This window comes from Fimicolochytrium jonesii (genome assembly GCF_025526975.1).
Source record: "Fimicolochytrium jonesii strain JEL569 chromosome Unknown EV422scaffold_4, whole genome shotgun sequence".
NCBI classification, from domain to species: domain Eukaryota; kingdom Fungi; phylum Chytridiomycota; class Chytridiomycetes; order Spizellomycetales; family Powellomycetaceae; genus Fimicolochytrium; species Fimicolochytrium jonesii.
This window is the reverse complement of record NW_026515671.1, coordinates 1564536-1577794: the sequence shown is the minus strand read 5'-3', so window position 1 is coordinate 1577794 and position 13259 is coordinate 1564536. Positions and strand designations below refer to the sequence as shown.

Sequence of the window (13259 nt, the reverse complement as noted above, 5' to 3'; positions counted from 1 at the left end):
TATGAAACATACGCAGCGGGAATGACAAAGAAAACAGCCTTCATGATAGCCACAACCCCATGAAAAGTACGTGAATATATGTGTGAGGAAATACGACAACATGACAAAGAACAAATGCAGCAAGAACCAACGAAAAAATTCTATCTAGTTTTTCCCCTCGCGTCGAGGTATACTGGGCCGGCCCTTTAGATGTAAGAAGGGGAGATGCGAAAGGGTGTGGGTGGGGCCAAGGTGTGGGCGTGGGTCGGGTGTGAGGTAGCAGAAAAGGGTCAAAGTGTGCCAAAGTGCTAGCTATGGATGGTTGGCCAATGGGACGGCCCCGATCGAATAAAAACCCTCTGGTATGCATCGAGCACTCGGTGGAAGGTACTTTCAGATGCCGGTGTTGTGTTCTTGCTATTAGTACACGACGCCCTGCGAGAATGAGAAGAGAAAGCATTGATGAGCAACCGTGCCTTTTTCCGAATCCATACTTGGACGAAAACGAGCATACCTTGCTATCCAGATCAGCCCTAACAAGCTCAAACACCTTCAAGAGCTTCCGTCGGGCGCCAAGAGCGCCGACACCCTTGGCAATCAGGTCCTCCTCGGAGAGCTTGATCATGTCTTTCCAGTTCATCGTCTCGAAGGTCGTTGTGTACTTGTGGAGACGAAGACTGCGGAGCCAGCCTGGAATATCTGTTGTTCGAACCGATGGGCGTTGTGAGTGAGTGGGTGAGTAAGATCCAGACATGCTGACAGAGGAAGAAAAAGGAAACCCAAACGAACCTTTCAAAGCCTCCAAATCAACGCTTTCGGGTATCTTCCCCTTCTCCTTGTGCGCTCCAAACGGGCTCCGTGCCCGTCCACCAGGGTAGTGCCCATCGCCAAAGTAGTCCTCGCCATGCCCATCGCGGCTGCGGCTGTACGAGACATCACTGATGTCGCTATGCGCGTACGATGCCGCGCTGTTGGGTGTTCTCGGTCGCCCAACGTTGACGTATCCCCACCCGGGGGATGGATGTCCGTACGCTCCACCGGGCCCTGGGAGGCTGGGCGGGTTGGGCCCGGTCGGGGTAGGCGGTGTGAGCATGATGGGCGACACCGGTCGGTGGGGGTTAGGAGATACGGCCCTGCCGTAAGGCCCTCGGGAGAGCGGAGCGGCCTGGAGTGACAAGTGGCTCAGCGTCGGGATCTCCGGGTCGGGGAGACCCGTTAGCACTGGAGTGAATGTTCCGTTCCCAAGGCGACTCGATGGGCGATCTATGATCGGGGTGGTGGACGGCGAGTTGACCGATAGAGACCAATCCGCGGACGAAATGGCATCTCCAATGGGCGTGGTAGGCCGCAACAATGGGGACATGTTGGCGCTGTTGCGCGATGCTCGGGCTGGAGATGGAGCCCTCAACGACTGATAGGATGCCCTCTTATAGGAGGAGAAATCGTCCTGCGGAATGTACTCCGGCACCGCATCAGCCAGCGAGCGATTGCGTGCGTGCCCAGCAGCTGGTCTAGTTCTATATTGCTGATGCTGCTCCAACTGCTGCTGCTGCTGCTGTTGTTGTTGATGTTGCTGATGTTGCTGTTGCTGGTGTTGCAGCTTCATCGAGTTGATCTCATTCAATAACTGCGCGTACTGATCCTCCGCGTTTGGTGCACTGTGCCTGTCGAAAAGCCTTCTCGTGCTTCGGGGACCTCCAACGGCAAGGTACATGTCATCCTCTTCAGCAGCAGGCTCCGAGTCCAATGGGTTACTCGTCCTGTGCACAGGTGGAGATGGGGAAGGAAGCCTCGGCGGCATCGATACTACTAACAAGTGAAACATTTAGCTAAACTCGTCTCTTAATAAGACTAACTTGCCATTTACCTCTGTTCTGAGCCAAGCGGACCCCATCAATGATCGGCTGAGAAACTTGAGCAGGCGTAGGCACTGCTCCTGTGGCCGGGTCCTTTTGAGCCATCTGCTGCAAAACCGTAATGAAGAATCGGATTTGCACTTCGGTGGTGTTCTGCAACAAACTGTACAACGCCGTCGTGCGTTCTGGATCCGAGAGCACGTTGAACCACTGCTCGATGTGCTTCAGCTCCTCGCAGAAGTTATCATCCATCTAAAGACAGACCGTGACGGGGGGGGGGGGAGGGGGGAAAGGAGGCGGATAATCAGACGATCTGTGCTGGAATCAAATGGAAATCGCCTCGACCCCAGACTCTGTGTGCAACTCTCGGATGTAGGCCAACCCGCCTTCGCCTATCGATCCTTCTGAGAAGCCGGAAACCGTGTGTATCCTCCAAAATATTCTTACCTTCGCCCGCGCCATTTGCTCCAAAGTCTGTTCATAGTAGCTCAAATCCTCAAACCAGCGATCGATGGCTAATATATGGAAATCGTTAGTATGAAGATCCCGAAACGACCTTCCCTTGAGATCCACCATTTCAAGCGAACAAGATTCTCCACCGAATGAAATTCCACATACCTTCCGCCTCAGGCGACTTGTAATGAGCCGACAAAATCTCCGAGCTAGGTCGTTGGGCGTTGCCCTTCTGAAGTGATCCAACAGTAGCCGACATAGGACGGACGCCCGGACGGTCGTTCAGCGGGGCTCTGTGGACGGTAGCAGTGCGCTGACCCAGCTCAGCGGTGGGCGATCCGGTGCCTGTGGGCGGTGCGTTCGACGACATTGCAGACATGTTTTGGGGGGAGGTGTTCCAAGTGTGTTGCGGTGTCGAGTTTTCGGCCGTGGTCCAACGGAATGAGCGAGGGTTTTGGGCGGGGCTGAGGAGAGGAGGACCAGCTCACTCTCTTCTTCCTCTTTATGGGTGTATGGTTGTCTTTCTTCTATGTGTGTGAGCTGGGTGGGAGTGAATCCTATGTGGCTGCAACGTGGGCGTTGTGGAAGCCGTGGAAGGCTTTGCGCAAACCGACGGTCAAAATTGGGTCAAAATCGAGCGGAAGCCTCCCGGCGAGTGGGAGTGTAGATTACGCGGAGAGATTAGGCGCACGGAAACTCCCGCGTCGCTGCACATTAGAGTTGTGCCAAATCGCTAAGCATTCCTCGCGGTCAATCATGGACTTCATCAGTCACGACGGATAGATGTTCGGAGCTCGTCCTTTTTTTGTCATCTGTCAAAGGTCTCATCCCCTGACTTTCGTTCTATGTAGCATATAGAAAGACATCTGAAAGATTACCGTGAACTTCCAATTCTCGCAGAAACAAACTACTCCGTTTCACTTTGATTACGCCATACAGGTCTCATATGCATCTGCTCTCTCCCCGGCGCCAAAAACCGCACTCTGCAGTCTCATATTTCAAACAGGGTCAACGATGCCAACTGCCCTGTCTTGTTCACAACCTGATCGACAGAAAACGTTTGAGCAAAGTCCACGGACCCCATCGTTTCGAGAAAGGTGGATCGTACCTCAAACACCACACCATAATACCCGTAAAAGCACGTCGCCCCGAACGGATTTTGATGTCCTCCCTTGTTATGCACAACAGGTCGTGGTGCGGGAGTTGGATGAAGTGCGCGCTGGATATCTGGCCACTTTTTGGATTGAGGGGTGTCATATGAGCGAATGAGAGATGATTCCGTCGACGACCCTGGTTGCAACGACTCTCACTCTGACATACCATCGATTCGGAAGTGATAGGTTGCGTTCGACCTTCGGTCGGCTTGATCTGAAACCGGCACTTTCTGTACTGTGTAAAGTCCCACGACCCAACTGGGTTGGTGTGCAGAACGATCTTCTTGACGCAATGTGTTGCAGCTGAAAACAGAATGTCGACGCCAACGGAAAAGTCTGCCAAAGGAGAAAGAGAGAACATCCTTAGCAAGCTCTCGAAGAATGAGAAACAAACGTTCATCATGTGAACTCCTCGCAACTCACACGACCAAAAGTAATCACCCCTCTCCTCTTCCTCCGCAGCTTCATCCGCCCCAAAGATCTTGATCTGTTCATCATTCTTCACCCGCATCCCTTCGGCCTTCCCCAAAACATCAAGCACATCTTGTGCCGGCATCCCGAAACCTATCGATAACCGTTCCCCGCGACGGCGATTCGGCATGTGTATGCCATTACCGATCTGGGATGAGAATATTAGATACCCTAACTTATATTCGGGTCGTCATGACCGTTTATCTTATGGGCATACCTCAGCAATGACCTCCCCAACGTCCGATTTCGGCAGCGGGGCCACGGCGTCCCTCCATTTATCAGCTCCGGTGAATACGTAGAACCGATTCAAGACGGGTGTGGTCCCATCAGGAAACGATAGTGGGAGATCTGCCGACGCGAAAACTCGCATGAGAACCGGACGGGGCGAACTCAGATCATACATTGCGCTTACCAGGTATGGAATCCTGTGAGATATACTTTGCTGGTACTGGAAACAGGAAAGATATCCCCTAGAGCGATGAGAATAAGTGGGAGCTCTGTGACTGATGCATCATAGTTCGGCTTACTGGGTACGTGAGGGTGTACTGCTCCAGCCTCGGATCAAATTGGCCCTGCCATCACAGAATTGGAAATTGTTTGAGTAGATTGAGGTCGTCACTTATCCCGCAACCGCTGTCTGTACCGGATAGATGGGGCCGAAGAGTTTATAGATCGTGACGAAAGTCGGGAGGTTGTGAAGGGAGCTGAGCGATTATACCTGAATGGTTAGCGACAACCACCACAGTGAGCAACCACCGCCACATAGAACACGTTTACATACTTGAACTCCACATCACTATATGCAAGCACGTATTTGGAGAAGTCATAGAGCTCGATCAATCGAAGTAACTGACGTGACTAGGGCGTGAGCAGGCGCCAAATGTAGTTTTGGACATCAGCTAGGCTTGCCATACCTGCGTGACAGGATCAAATCTCAGACATATGCCATTTTCGGATAGGTTGATTACTATATCTGCCGCGAATGGTTCCTGCAATCCTTCCGTGTCATTATCCTGCATATCTGAAAATGTAGATATCCGAGAGACCTACCAAATCCCCATACTTGCATTCCACATGCTGCAAGTTCATATCCGTAATGACATCGATGACATCCCCAATTGGTGATCCAAGCACGAGTGGACCAACGGAACGTCCGGGAACCACAGGAAACTGAAGACGCGCAGGTGGAGGAGAGGGCAATGTTTGAGCTTGCTGGGAAGGCGAGCCCGGAACCGTAACCGCAGCCAACATTGCTCGAGGTGGCCTAGACGCCAACAAAACTGATTTGCTTGATTCGAATGTGGGTGACTCCAAAAGCTCAGGCTGGCTAATCGTCGGACTCGACAACAAAGATGACTTATCGTCAGGTGCCGTGGCGACGGTCGGTTTCTCTTCACATGGCTCAGCTCCGCCGGCTGCTATTGACGTCGACCGGGATGGGAAATCCTGGGCCGGTTTTCCTTCCAACTTCGCCTGTTCCCGGAGGCCTGCGGCGAGCTCGGGCGATGTTTGCACTTTCAGCAGCTGTTCTATCTCGGACTCTTGTGGGGTTGGGGAGCCGATACGGATGGCCTCGTGAGGCTCTTGGGTTTCGGCGGGCGAGTGCGACGCTTTGCGCCGATTCCGGCTTTTGGCCACCTTTGCAGCAGCCGCTCAACCCTGAGCAGCTAAGTATGTGGTGGAGAGATTTCGAGCTTTTTCCCACGAAGAATGCTTTTGCACTGTTATGAAACAATATAGAAAATACTTTCTGACGGCAGTCAGGGCGAACGCTTGAACGCCAGCAGAAAATCTTACAAAAGGCGGTGGGAGTGGGCTGATCGAACTTGCAAGGATGTCACCGAATGAGGCACTTTTATGGGGTGGTTTCAAGATGTCTCGGAGGGGCGAGCGTGCAGAGCTGGGAGATTCCCACGTCACGCGCGGACGGCGCAGCATAGCAAAAGTGCAGGCTTGGAGACGTTGGCAGACAAAAATTCGGTCTGCCTTCCAGTAGCGCTGCAGAAGACTTTGCCAACGAAACGCCGGTCTGATAAACCTGTGAAACCGGTCGTAATCGTATACCGACAAGCACTCCGGAATTCCAGTTGGCACTCACCCCGCGCCCTATAACGAATTGGTGTCAGCTGCTACCTGTGTCAGCTGCTACCTGCAGCTCGAGACAGATAAAAGTGGCTGCGAAGATAAATTCCAATCGATTTTCGCTCAGGTATATACAAAGGCTGCTAACCAGCATAAAGGAAGGGTTTCCGTTTTTCCACCTAGTCTTCCTTCCTAAAGCGACGGGCTGGCGACTCGGCGAAGCCATCTCTACGAGCATAGGATACAGGGTGAATGGTTTTCGGCAATAACTATATGGCGACGGTAACGGCGGCGAAGACACTCGGGACGATAAAGTTGTCGTCTCTATTGCGGACGGGGAGGCATGCCGGGAGGGGGGCGGAAGCCTGGAGGAGGTCCTGGTGGGAATCTGAAATAGCAGTCAGTACATGCTGCAAACGTAGGGCTAGAGCATTGTCTCATGAATAGATACTCACCCTGGTCGTGGGGGCATTCCCATGGGAGGCATGCCCATAGGAGGGGCACCAGGCATACCAGGCATAGGGGGTCTAAACCCAGCTGGGGGAGGTCCTGGAGGCATTCCGGGCCTGAATCCTTGAGGCGGCGGGGGCATTCCTCGTCCGAATGCAGGAGGCCCGCCCATTGGAGGTCCACCCATAGGAGGAGGTCCACCACGACCCATTGGAGGCGGGGGCATCATTGGTCGACCATACTGAACAGGAGGAGCGGTAATTCCCCTTCCCTGTGGGGCCATCATTCCAGGCGCAGGTCCACCAACTCCACGGACCGGTCCGCCCAAGCCTGCCGGGGCCATACCAGCAGGGGCCATAGGGAGACCTCGACCAGCAGGTCTGGCAATTCCAGGTCCGGACATGGCGGCAGCCGATCTCGCCTTCTGCTCGTCAGATACCGGAGGTGGAGCTTCCACACTCATGGAAACGATCATCTCTCCACGTAGAATGACGAGTCCCAAGGTTCGTTTCTCTTCGCGCTCCGCCTGATCTTTGCCCTTTGGTTTGATTTTGCGGAGCTCTTCGCAGTCGGCCAGAACCATGTTCATATGTTTGTCGAAGGCGAGCATTTGTCCGATTAGTGTGCGACTATCCAGAAGCGTTATCCGCAACCGATAGTTGAGCAGCGCCAGGATCTTAGAATTCCGTGACATCGACTGTATAGGTTCCGAGATCAAGATTCGATTAGCTTGACGTAAACCCAGATTCTCCCACATTGGATCCAACCGAGACACGACGGAAAGAGACACGAGCCCCCACTTACCATGGCTGTGTATCCTCTCCTCGTAAATCAGGAAGACTGTCGGCTTTGTGCTTGATGGTCCCGAGTGCAAATGACCTTCGTTATTAGCACGCCGGTTATCCTCGAAAAAGCTTCCCCCGCGGTCCAGGATATAGTTTAATTTCATCTTGAGACACCCACGTGCAGCGTCACGTGACAGACCAGAACGGATGCCTTGCGTTTTCCACTTTATGATTTAGGCCGTTTACCTCACCAATTTGCGGGCGACGTCTCAACATAGAAGGGAAAGCAACAATGGAGGTATGTCTCAATTCGGATGTCGGGTGGCAAGGGCTTGCATTGCGCCTATTTATGCCTGGGATTGTGCGTCCGTTGCTTTGTACATCACGTTCTAATGCGCTTCGTTGCAGGCTTTTACAACGGAACTCGAGGGGCTTCTGAAGCAGGTCACCGGCGGAGATACCGCCCGCTTGCAAACGGTGAGGATTAATGTTGACATTCTGGATGTCCCATATAGGAGATGCTCAAATTGTGCAACATTCAATCTCCGCCGATGTCATAGGCTACTTCGACCTTGTCTACGAAGTACTTCACGCAAGTGCAGTGTATTCCGGCGTTATTCGAGATTATCACACGCCAAACGGATGCTCCGGTACGGACATCAGAAGGGGTGGTAGGGCCCATTTGGTCCGTCACTTACCTCATTTCTCATGCAGGTCCGCCAACTGGCCGCTGTCGAACTCCGCAAGCAAGTGAAGAAGCAGGATGGCGCTTGGTGGGAGTCACTTGATGTCAATGTGCGGACGCAGATCAAAAACACCATCTTGCAGGTGGTGTTGGCTGAACCAAGGTGAGTGCCTTTCTGATTAACGGGGCTCGCCGCGTTCAGGGTTCCTTTCTAAGCCGTCATTGATCCACTTAGCAAGCCCGTCCGCAACCAATTGGCACGCGTAGTGTCGGAGATAGCCAATATTGAGATCCCGAAAGAGCGATGGAATGACCTGCTGTCCTTCCTTTACACATGCTGTCAGAGCACCGACGCCGGGCATCGCGAGATCGGCGTGTATTGCATTGACGCCTTGTTCGAAGTGATTGCGGACATGTTTTTGGACCGTATCCCGCAATTTTTCGAACTGTTTTCGAAGACGTTGGTGGACCCGGAAAGTCTGCAGGTCAGGTTGACCACCTTGATGGCGCTTGGAAAGCTTGCAGAGTACGTGGATCCCGATGGTCATGCTGAGATCAAAGCATTCCGGGATCTGTTGCCAGGAATGGTGGCAGTTGTTCAGCAATTGGTGGCAAATGGGGACGAAGATGACGCGGTGCGCGGAATGGAGGTCTTCGACAGCTTACTGTTACTCGAGTCACCTTTGGTGTCACGACATATGCCCCAGCTTGTTGAATTCTTCGTTGGAATTGGGGGGAATAAGGACAACGCACCGAAGGTTCGAGTCGCTGCACTCTCCTTCCTGATGTGGTCCGCTGTTTATCAGAAGAACAAGATCTCGAAGGCGAAGCTGGTTACACCTCTGATCGCAAGCGTGTTTCCTATTATCTCCGAGGAGGATGATGCGGATGACGATGAGGAAGACAACCCCGGCCGAGTAGCGCTCCAGCTCATCAACTCCCTGTCCACCAACTTGCCTCCTCAGCAAATCTTCCCTGACTGCATGCGCCACGTCGTGCAGTACATGCAGAACCCCGATCCCAACGCTAGGAAGGCGGCCATGTTGACTTTCGGCTCGCTCGTGGATGGCTGCGCTGAACACATGCGCAGTCAGATCAATGACTTGCTGCCGCTCTTGTTCACAGGTCTGCAAGACCCAGAGGGTATCGTTCGAAAGGCGGCATGCTTGGCGCTAAGCTCCCTCGCCGAAGAGCTAGCAGAAGAGATTGCGGAACACCATGCGACATTGATGCCGTTGATCCTCAATCTTCTCAATGACCCTAATGAAAAGATTCAACGGTCATCCTGCAATGCCCTGGACGCCATCTTGGAGGGCCTGGGCGACGAGATTATGCCGTACCTGCCGACTCTGATGGAGAAGTTGATCTTTTTGGTCGATAACGCGGCGCAAACTGTCAAAGGAGTCGCGATTGCCAGCATTGGATCTGCAGCCCACTCCGCCGGTGACAGCTTCCTCACGTATTTCCAGGAGGTCATGCCTCGCCTCAAATATTGCATAAGCTTGCAGCAGAAGGAGGTGTTTGACCTGAAGGGCCTGGCTACCGACACTGTCAGCGCCGTTGCGGAAGCCGTCGGCAAGGAAGCATTCAGACCTCATTTGAACGAGATCATGACCATCGTCCTCCAAGGACTTGAATTGAATGACTCCCGGTTACGCGAATGCAGCTACGTCTTCTTCGCTGTCGTTGCCCGAGTGTATGAGGAAGAGTTTGCGCCATTCCTTCCTGTCATCATCCCACAGCTACTGAAATCCTGTAACGAGGAGGAGAAGCTGCCTACTGAATGGGAGGATGAGGAGGATGAGGACATCTCTTTGGAAGCTGATGAGGCGGAAGAGGATCTTCGTGCGGCGTTCAGCGTCAGCTCCGCCATTGCTGAAGAGAAGGAATGCGCCGTGGACGCGCTTGGTCACATCTGCGCTGCAACCCGCTCCGCCTTCATGCCGTACGTTGAGACCAGCGTCGAAGTTTCGATCAAGCTCCTGGCACACCACCACGAGGACGTGCGGAAGTCGGCTGTGGACGCTCTGTTCGCATTTATGCTGACAATGCACAAAATGACCAACCCCCCAAAATGGGTGCCTGGTCTGCCACTGCAGATCCCCATCGACCCTGTCGTCGCAGGATTGGTGAAGCTGTCGATGGACGCTATGATCGTGTTGCTGGACAACGAAGAAGATCGCAGCGTTGTTGCCCAGACTTTCAGCGAGCTGACGGATGCGCTGCAGCAGATGGGACCCGCGGTCCTTGCTGACCGTCTGCAATCTCTGGCGGAGAACGTGTTGTTGGTTCTGCAAAAGGAACATAAATGCCAGTTCGATATGGAGGCTCAGGATATCGAAACTGCGGAGGCGCCAGGAACTCCCCTCCGCCGTGGCGCTGTTCCTGATGACGATGACGAACAAGCCGAGTACGATGCCATCCTTATCAACAATGCCGCAGATCTTGTCGGTACTCTCGCCAAATCCCTCGGACCGGACTTTGCCCCATTCTTCCAAAACTACCTCCCATTAATCACCAAGTACTACAAGAAGACCCGCCCAACATCGGACCGCAGCCTTGCGACTGGAGTCATTGCGGAGTGTGCGTTTGGCCTGAAGAAGGGAGTCACGCCGTTTACTATGGATATTTTGCAGCTGGTCATGAAGGCCCTCGGAGATGAGGAAGACGAAGTGAAGAGCAACGCGGCGTACGCCATTGGCGTCCTCGTGGAGAACAGTGACATGGATCTGAGCAGGTGAGGACGGGTTCTAGATGACCGTCCTGTTGTCGATGGCTGCATGGCTCACATTCCGTCTCCCCGCTTCAGCTACTACATGCAGATCCTGCAATCCCTTCGACCAATGTTCGACACGCACGGCAAAATCGCTGGCAACTTGGCCGACAACGCGTCAGGCGCCGTTTGCCGTATGATCATGAAGAACCCGTCTCTCATCCCATTGGACCAAGTCCTTCCTGTTGTTCTCGACAACTTGCCACTGAAGAAGGACTACGAGGAGAATGAGCCTGTGTACAGGTGCATTTTGCACCTTGTCAGGACCAACAACCCATTGGTAAAGCCCTTCCCCAGCGCAATCCTTCGTTTACTGGTGTGATGATATCTCACCCATCCTGTAACAGCTCCTTCAGAACATGCCCAAGCTCCTTAACATATTTGCCCAAGCCCTCAGCCCACCGGAAGGACAACTTAAAGACAACACCCGTGCCGAAATCCTGGAACTGTTGACAACGCTCAAGACGCATCACCTCGAAAGCTTCCAGACTATGGTTGCTGGTATGGACCCGGCGCACGCACAAAGTTTGGCTGTTCTTCTGCAGTAGAGCGCCCGTCGGACGATGCAAGCCTTTATGACACCGAGTCGCGTTACGCTGGCATCGCGGCGTATTGACCAGCCGGACTGAGGGTCCATATTTGTCCTCACCACCTTAACTATATTTGCGTCACAGTCGCATCAAGTGCCCAAGGGAGACGAGTGAAGCTTGCCCACCCTCATGGGCTGACAACCGCCCACTTCATATATATTTTACACCGGAGCAGACTGGCTAGCGCTAGTATCCCAACATATTCCCAGCAGGCGCGACCTCCATTCCTCATAGAATTTTTACCCCGGTTTTGTGATACAAATCCCCCATCTCTTATCACGTAGTCGCATAGGCCTGGCGTACTCAGTAGACGGTGATGTAAATACTACTTCCAGCGAAATATAGCTGTAGGCTCTATCAACTATATTTATTCGTGCTTCTTATGCTAAGGAACACTGCTTTGTTCAGAATCTGCCTACTGCCTCAGATTCTATCCTGACATCGCGATATCCAAAAAATCGGTGGCCAGAAACTTTTTTCCGATGTTCGGCACGATCCGCCAAATCAACAATCATAGCACGCCAAAACGTTATTCCCAACTCCATCATCCTCCCACTCCACAAGTACCGACTCATCCACATCTAGCACCTCCTGATACAAATGCTCCGGCACACAGCCGACCCTCAACCTCTCCATATCCACCTCCACCAGCTGTCGAGCAAACATCTCCAGCCGATTGTCCGTGGTTTCCCGTTGCCGTTTACCGTTTTGCGTAGGAAGGTAGGGAGCGAGGGATGGGAGGAGGTTGGTGGAGATGATGCGGTGGGCTTCTTCGCGGACGAGGCGGGATTCGTCGGTTGTTGAGTTGAGGATGAGGGATGGGGCGTTTGCGGTCCAGAACACGGTTGGTGAGGACGTTTCGGGATCTCCAAGGGTGGAGATTTGCTCAACGGTATTGCAGGTGTTGTTAAAAAGAAGGGAAAGGGACTGTAGGCCTCGAACGCGGACTTCAGAATCGGGGTCGCTCATCGCCCGTGTCAGGAGAACCGGGGGAAGGAGCGTTTCAAGATCCATATCATGTCCCGTTGATCTACGTTGCCTGGCCAAACTTATAAGCACGTCCATCGCCGACCGCCGAACGAAGGCTTCGGTGTCGGTCGTGACGACGCGAACAAGGTCTTGGGCGAGATCCTTGTCGAGTCCGCGTGTATGCAGGTAGACGTATCCCCGTGGATTGACGACTGTCTTCTCGAGAGCCACTAAACATGCGCTCCGGACGAAGGGTTGATCATCCTTCAGATTGGCAATGACTAGATCGGGTAAAGCCTGCTTGACTGCGAAGTCCGTCCGGGGGCTGACGAGGGAATTTTCATGCGAATCGAACAGGTTGGCGATGAAATGCAGGGCTGTGTCACGGACGTCCCATCTGCGGTCGTTTAGTAGCGTTTTAAGGACCTCTTTGAGCTGATGGTCCAGTATCCGGCTGCCATTGGGTTTCAAAGTGATCGATTGAATCACTTTCAGGCTCTCTTCCACGGTTTGCGTACGAGTAACGCTCCCCATCAAGAACTTCTTAAGGTTTTGCAACGCCTCCCAACAGTTCTCCAAGCCCGTATCGTGTGCGCTAGCCCGTGCCAGAGTTCCAATAACGCTCTTCATAAGCTTCTGATCTTCCCAGTACAATGGATCGGCTAAACAGGCCGCGACGATCTCGTAGGCCAGAAGCACTGAGAAATGCGAGACATGCTGGACCGAGCTCGACAGGCGATGGAGCAGGGCGTGCTGGTTGGCTTTGTAACATTCACTCCCGCTTTTCTCAACCAGTGTGTGAATCAGAGCGAAGAGCTTGCCAGATTCCTGCTCAAGATCCGACGATACAGCCGCCTTCCCGAGCTTCGGTGCGTCAACGCCGTGTAGGATCCAAAATGAACGCCATATGGTGTTGTCGACCCATCCGACCAGCCATGCTTGCTGCGATCGGTGCGCCAAGCCGGCTAAGATGTCCAAGATATCGAAGCTCGCGGTGAACTGGAAACTTGTC

At 53.3% G+C, this 13259-nt stretch overlaps 4 protein-coding genes across 4 annotated transcripts; 1 reads left to right on the top strand and 3 right to left on the bottom strand.

Moving 5' to 3' along the window:
- Window positions 1-3011: 3011 nt before the first annotated feature.
- Window positions 3012-5173, bottom strand: EV422DRAFT_323618 (uncharacterized protein). The gene is made up of 12 exons (XM_053066296.1): window positions 5163-5173; window positions 4964-5083; window positions 4828-4902; window positions 4695-4762; window positions 4557-4617; window positions 4441-4485; window positions 4326-4383; window positions 4131-4261; window positions 3866-4061; window positions 3609-3778; window positions 3397-3522; window positions 3012-3330 (listed from the first exon to the last, which is right to left on the bottom strand). Exons 2-12 carry the CDS (start codon window positions 5000-5002, stop codon window positions 3280-3282), a joined length of 1020 nt encoding a protein of 339 aa, XP_052928407.1. The 5' UTR covers window positions 5003-5083; window positions 5163-5173; the 3' UTR covers window positions 3012-3279.
- A 912-nt stretch (window positions 5174-6085) lies between these two features.
- On the bottom strand, window positions 6086-7377 carry EV422DRAFT_323745 (uncharacterized protein). The gene is made up of 2 exons (XM_053066297.1): window positions 6451-7377; window positions 6086-6383 (listed from the first exon to the last, which is right to left on the bottom strand). Exons 1-2 carry the CDS (start codon window positions 7200-7202, stop codon window positions 6320-6322), a joined length of 816 nt encoding a protein of 271 aa, XP_052928406.1. The 5' UTR covers window positions 7203-7377; the 3' UTR covers window positions 6086-6319.
- Window positions 7378-7483: 106 nt separating this feature from the next.
- EV422DRAFT_323531 (armadillo-type protein) lies at window positions 7484-11509 on the top strand. Its single transcript, XM_053066295.1, has 7 exons — window positions 7484-7528; window positions 7639-7707; window positions 7791-7880; window positions 7945-8078; window positions 8151-10652; window positions 10725-10968; window positions 11036-11509. Exons 1-7 carry the CDS (start codon window positions 7523-7525, stop codon window positions 11234-11236), a joined length of 3246 nt encoding a protein of 1081 aa, XP_052928405.1. The 5' UTR covers window positions 7484-7522; the 3' UTR covers window positions 11237-11509.
- Window positions 11510-11782: 273 nt separating this feature from the next.
- EV422DRAFT_477833 (uncharacterized protein) lies at window positions 11783-12073 on the bottom strand (the record flags this gene model as incomplete). Its single annotated transcript, XM_053067262.1, has 1 exon — window positions 11783-12073. A coding segment is annotated over one exon (291 nt), but the record flags the coding sequence as incomplete, so codon positions are not given.
- Window positions 12074-13259: the final 1186 nt, after the last annotated feature.

Coding starts and splice junctions, on each gene's coding strand:
- EV422DRAFT_323618 (XM_053066296.1), bottom strand. CDS start 5,002: ATGAACTTGCAGCATGTGGAATGCAAGTATGGGGATTTG. Junction 4,486..4,556: donor TCTTCGGCCCCATCTATCCG/GTACAGACAGCG, acceptor CTGTGATGGCAG/GGCCAATTTGATCCGAGGCT. Junction 4,262..4,325: donor CTCACAGGATTCCATACCTG/GTAAGCGCAATG, acceptor TCGCGTCGGCAG/ATCTCCCACTATCGTTTCCT.
- EV422DRAFT_323745 (XM_053066297.1), bottom strand. CDS start 7,202: ATGTGGGAGAATCTGGGTTTACGTCAAGCTAATCGAATCTTGATCTCG. Junction 6,384..6,450: donor GGAATGCCCCCACGACCAGG/GTGAGTATCTAT, acceptor CTGCTATTTCAG/ATTCCCACCAGGACCTCCTC.
- EV422DRAFT_323531 (XM_053066295.1), top strand. Junction 8,079..8,150: donor GTGGTGTTGGCTGAACCAAG/GTGAGTGCCTTT, acceptor TGATCCACTTAG/CAAGCCCGTCCGCAACCAAT. Junction 10,653..10,724: donor AGTGACATGGATCTGAGCAG/GTGAGGACGGGT, acceptor TCCCCGCTTCAG/CTACTACATGCAGATCCTGC.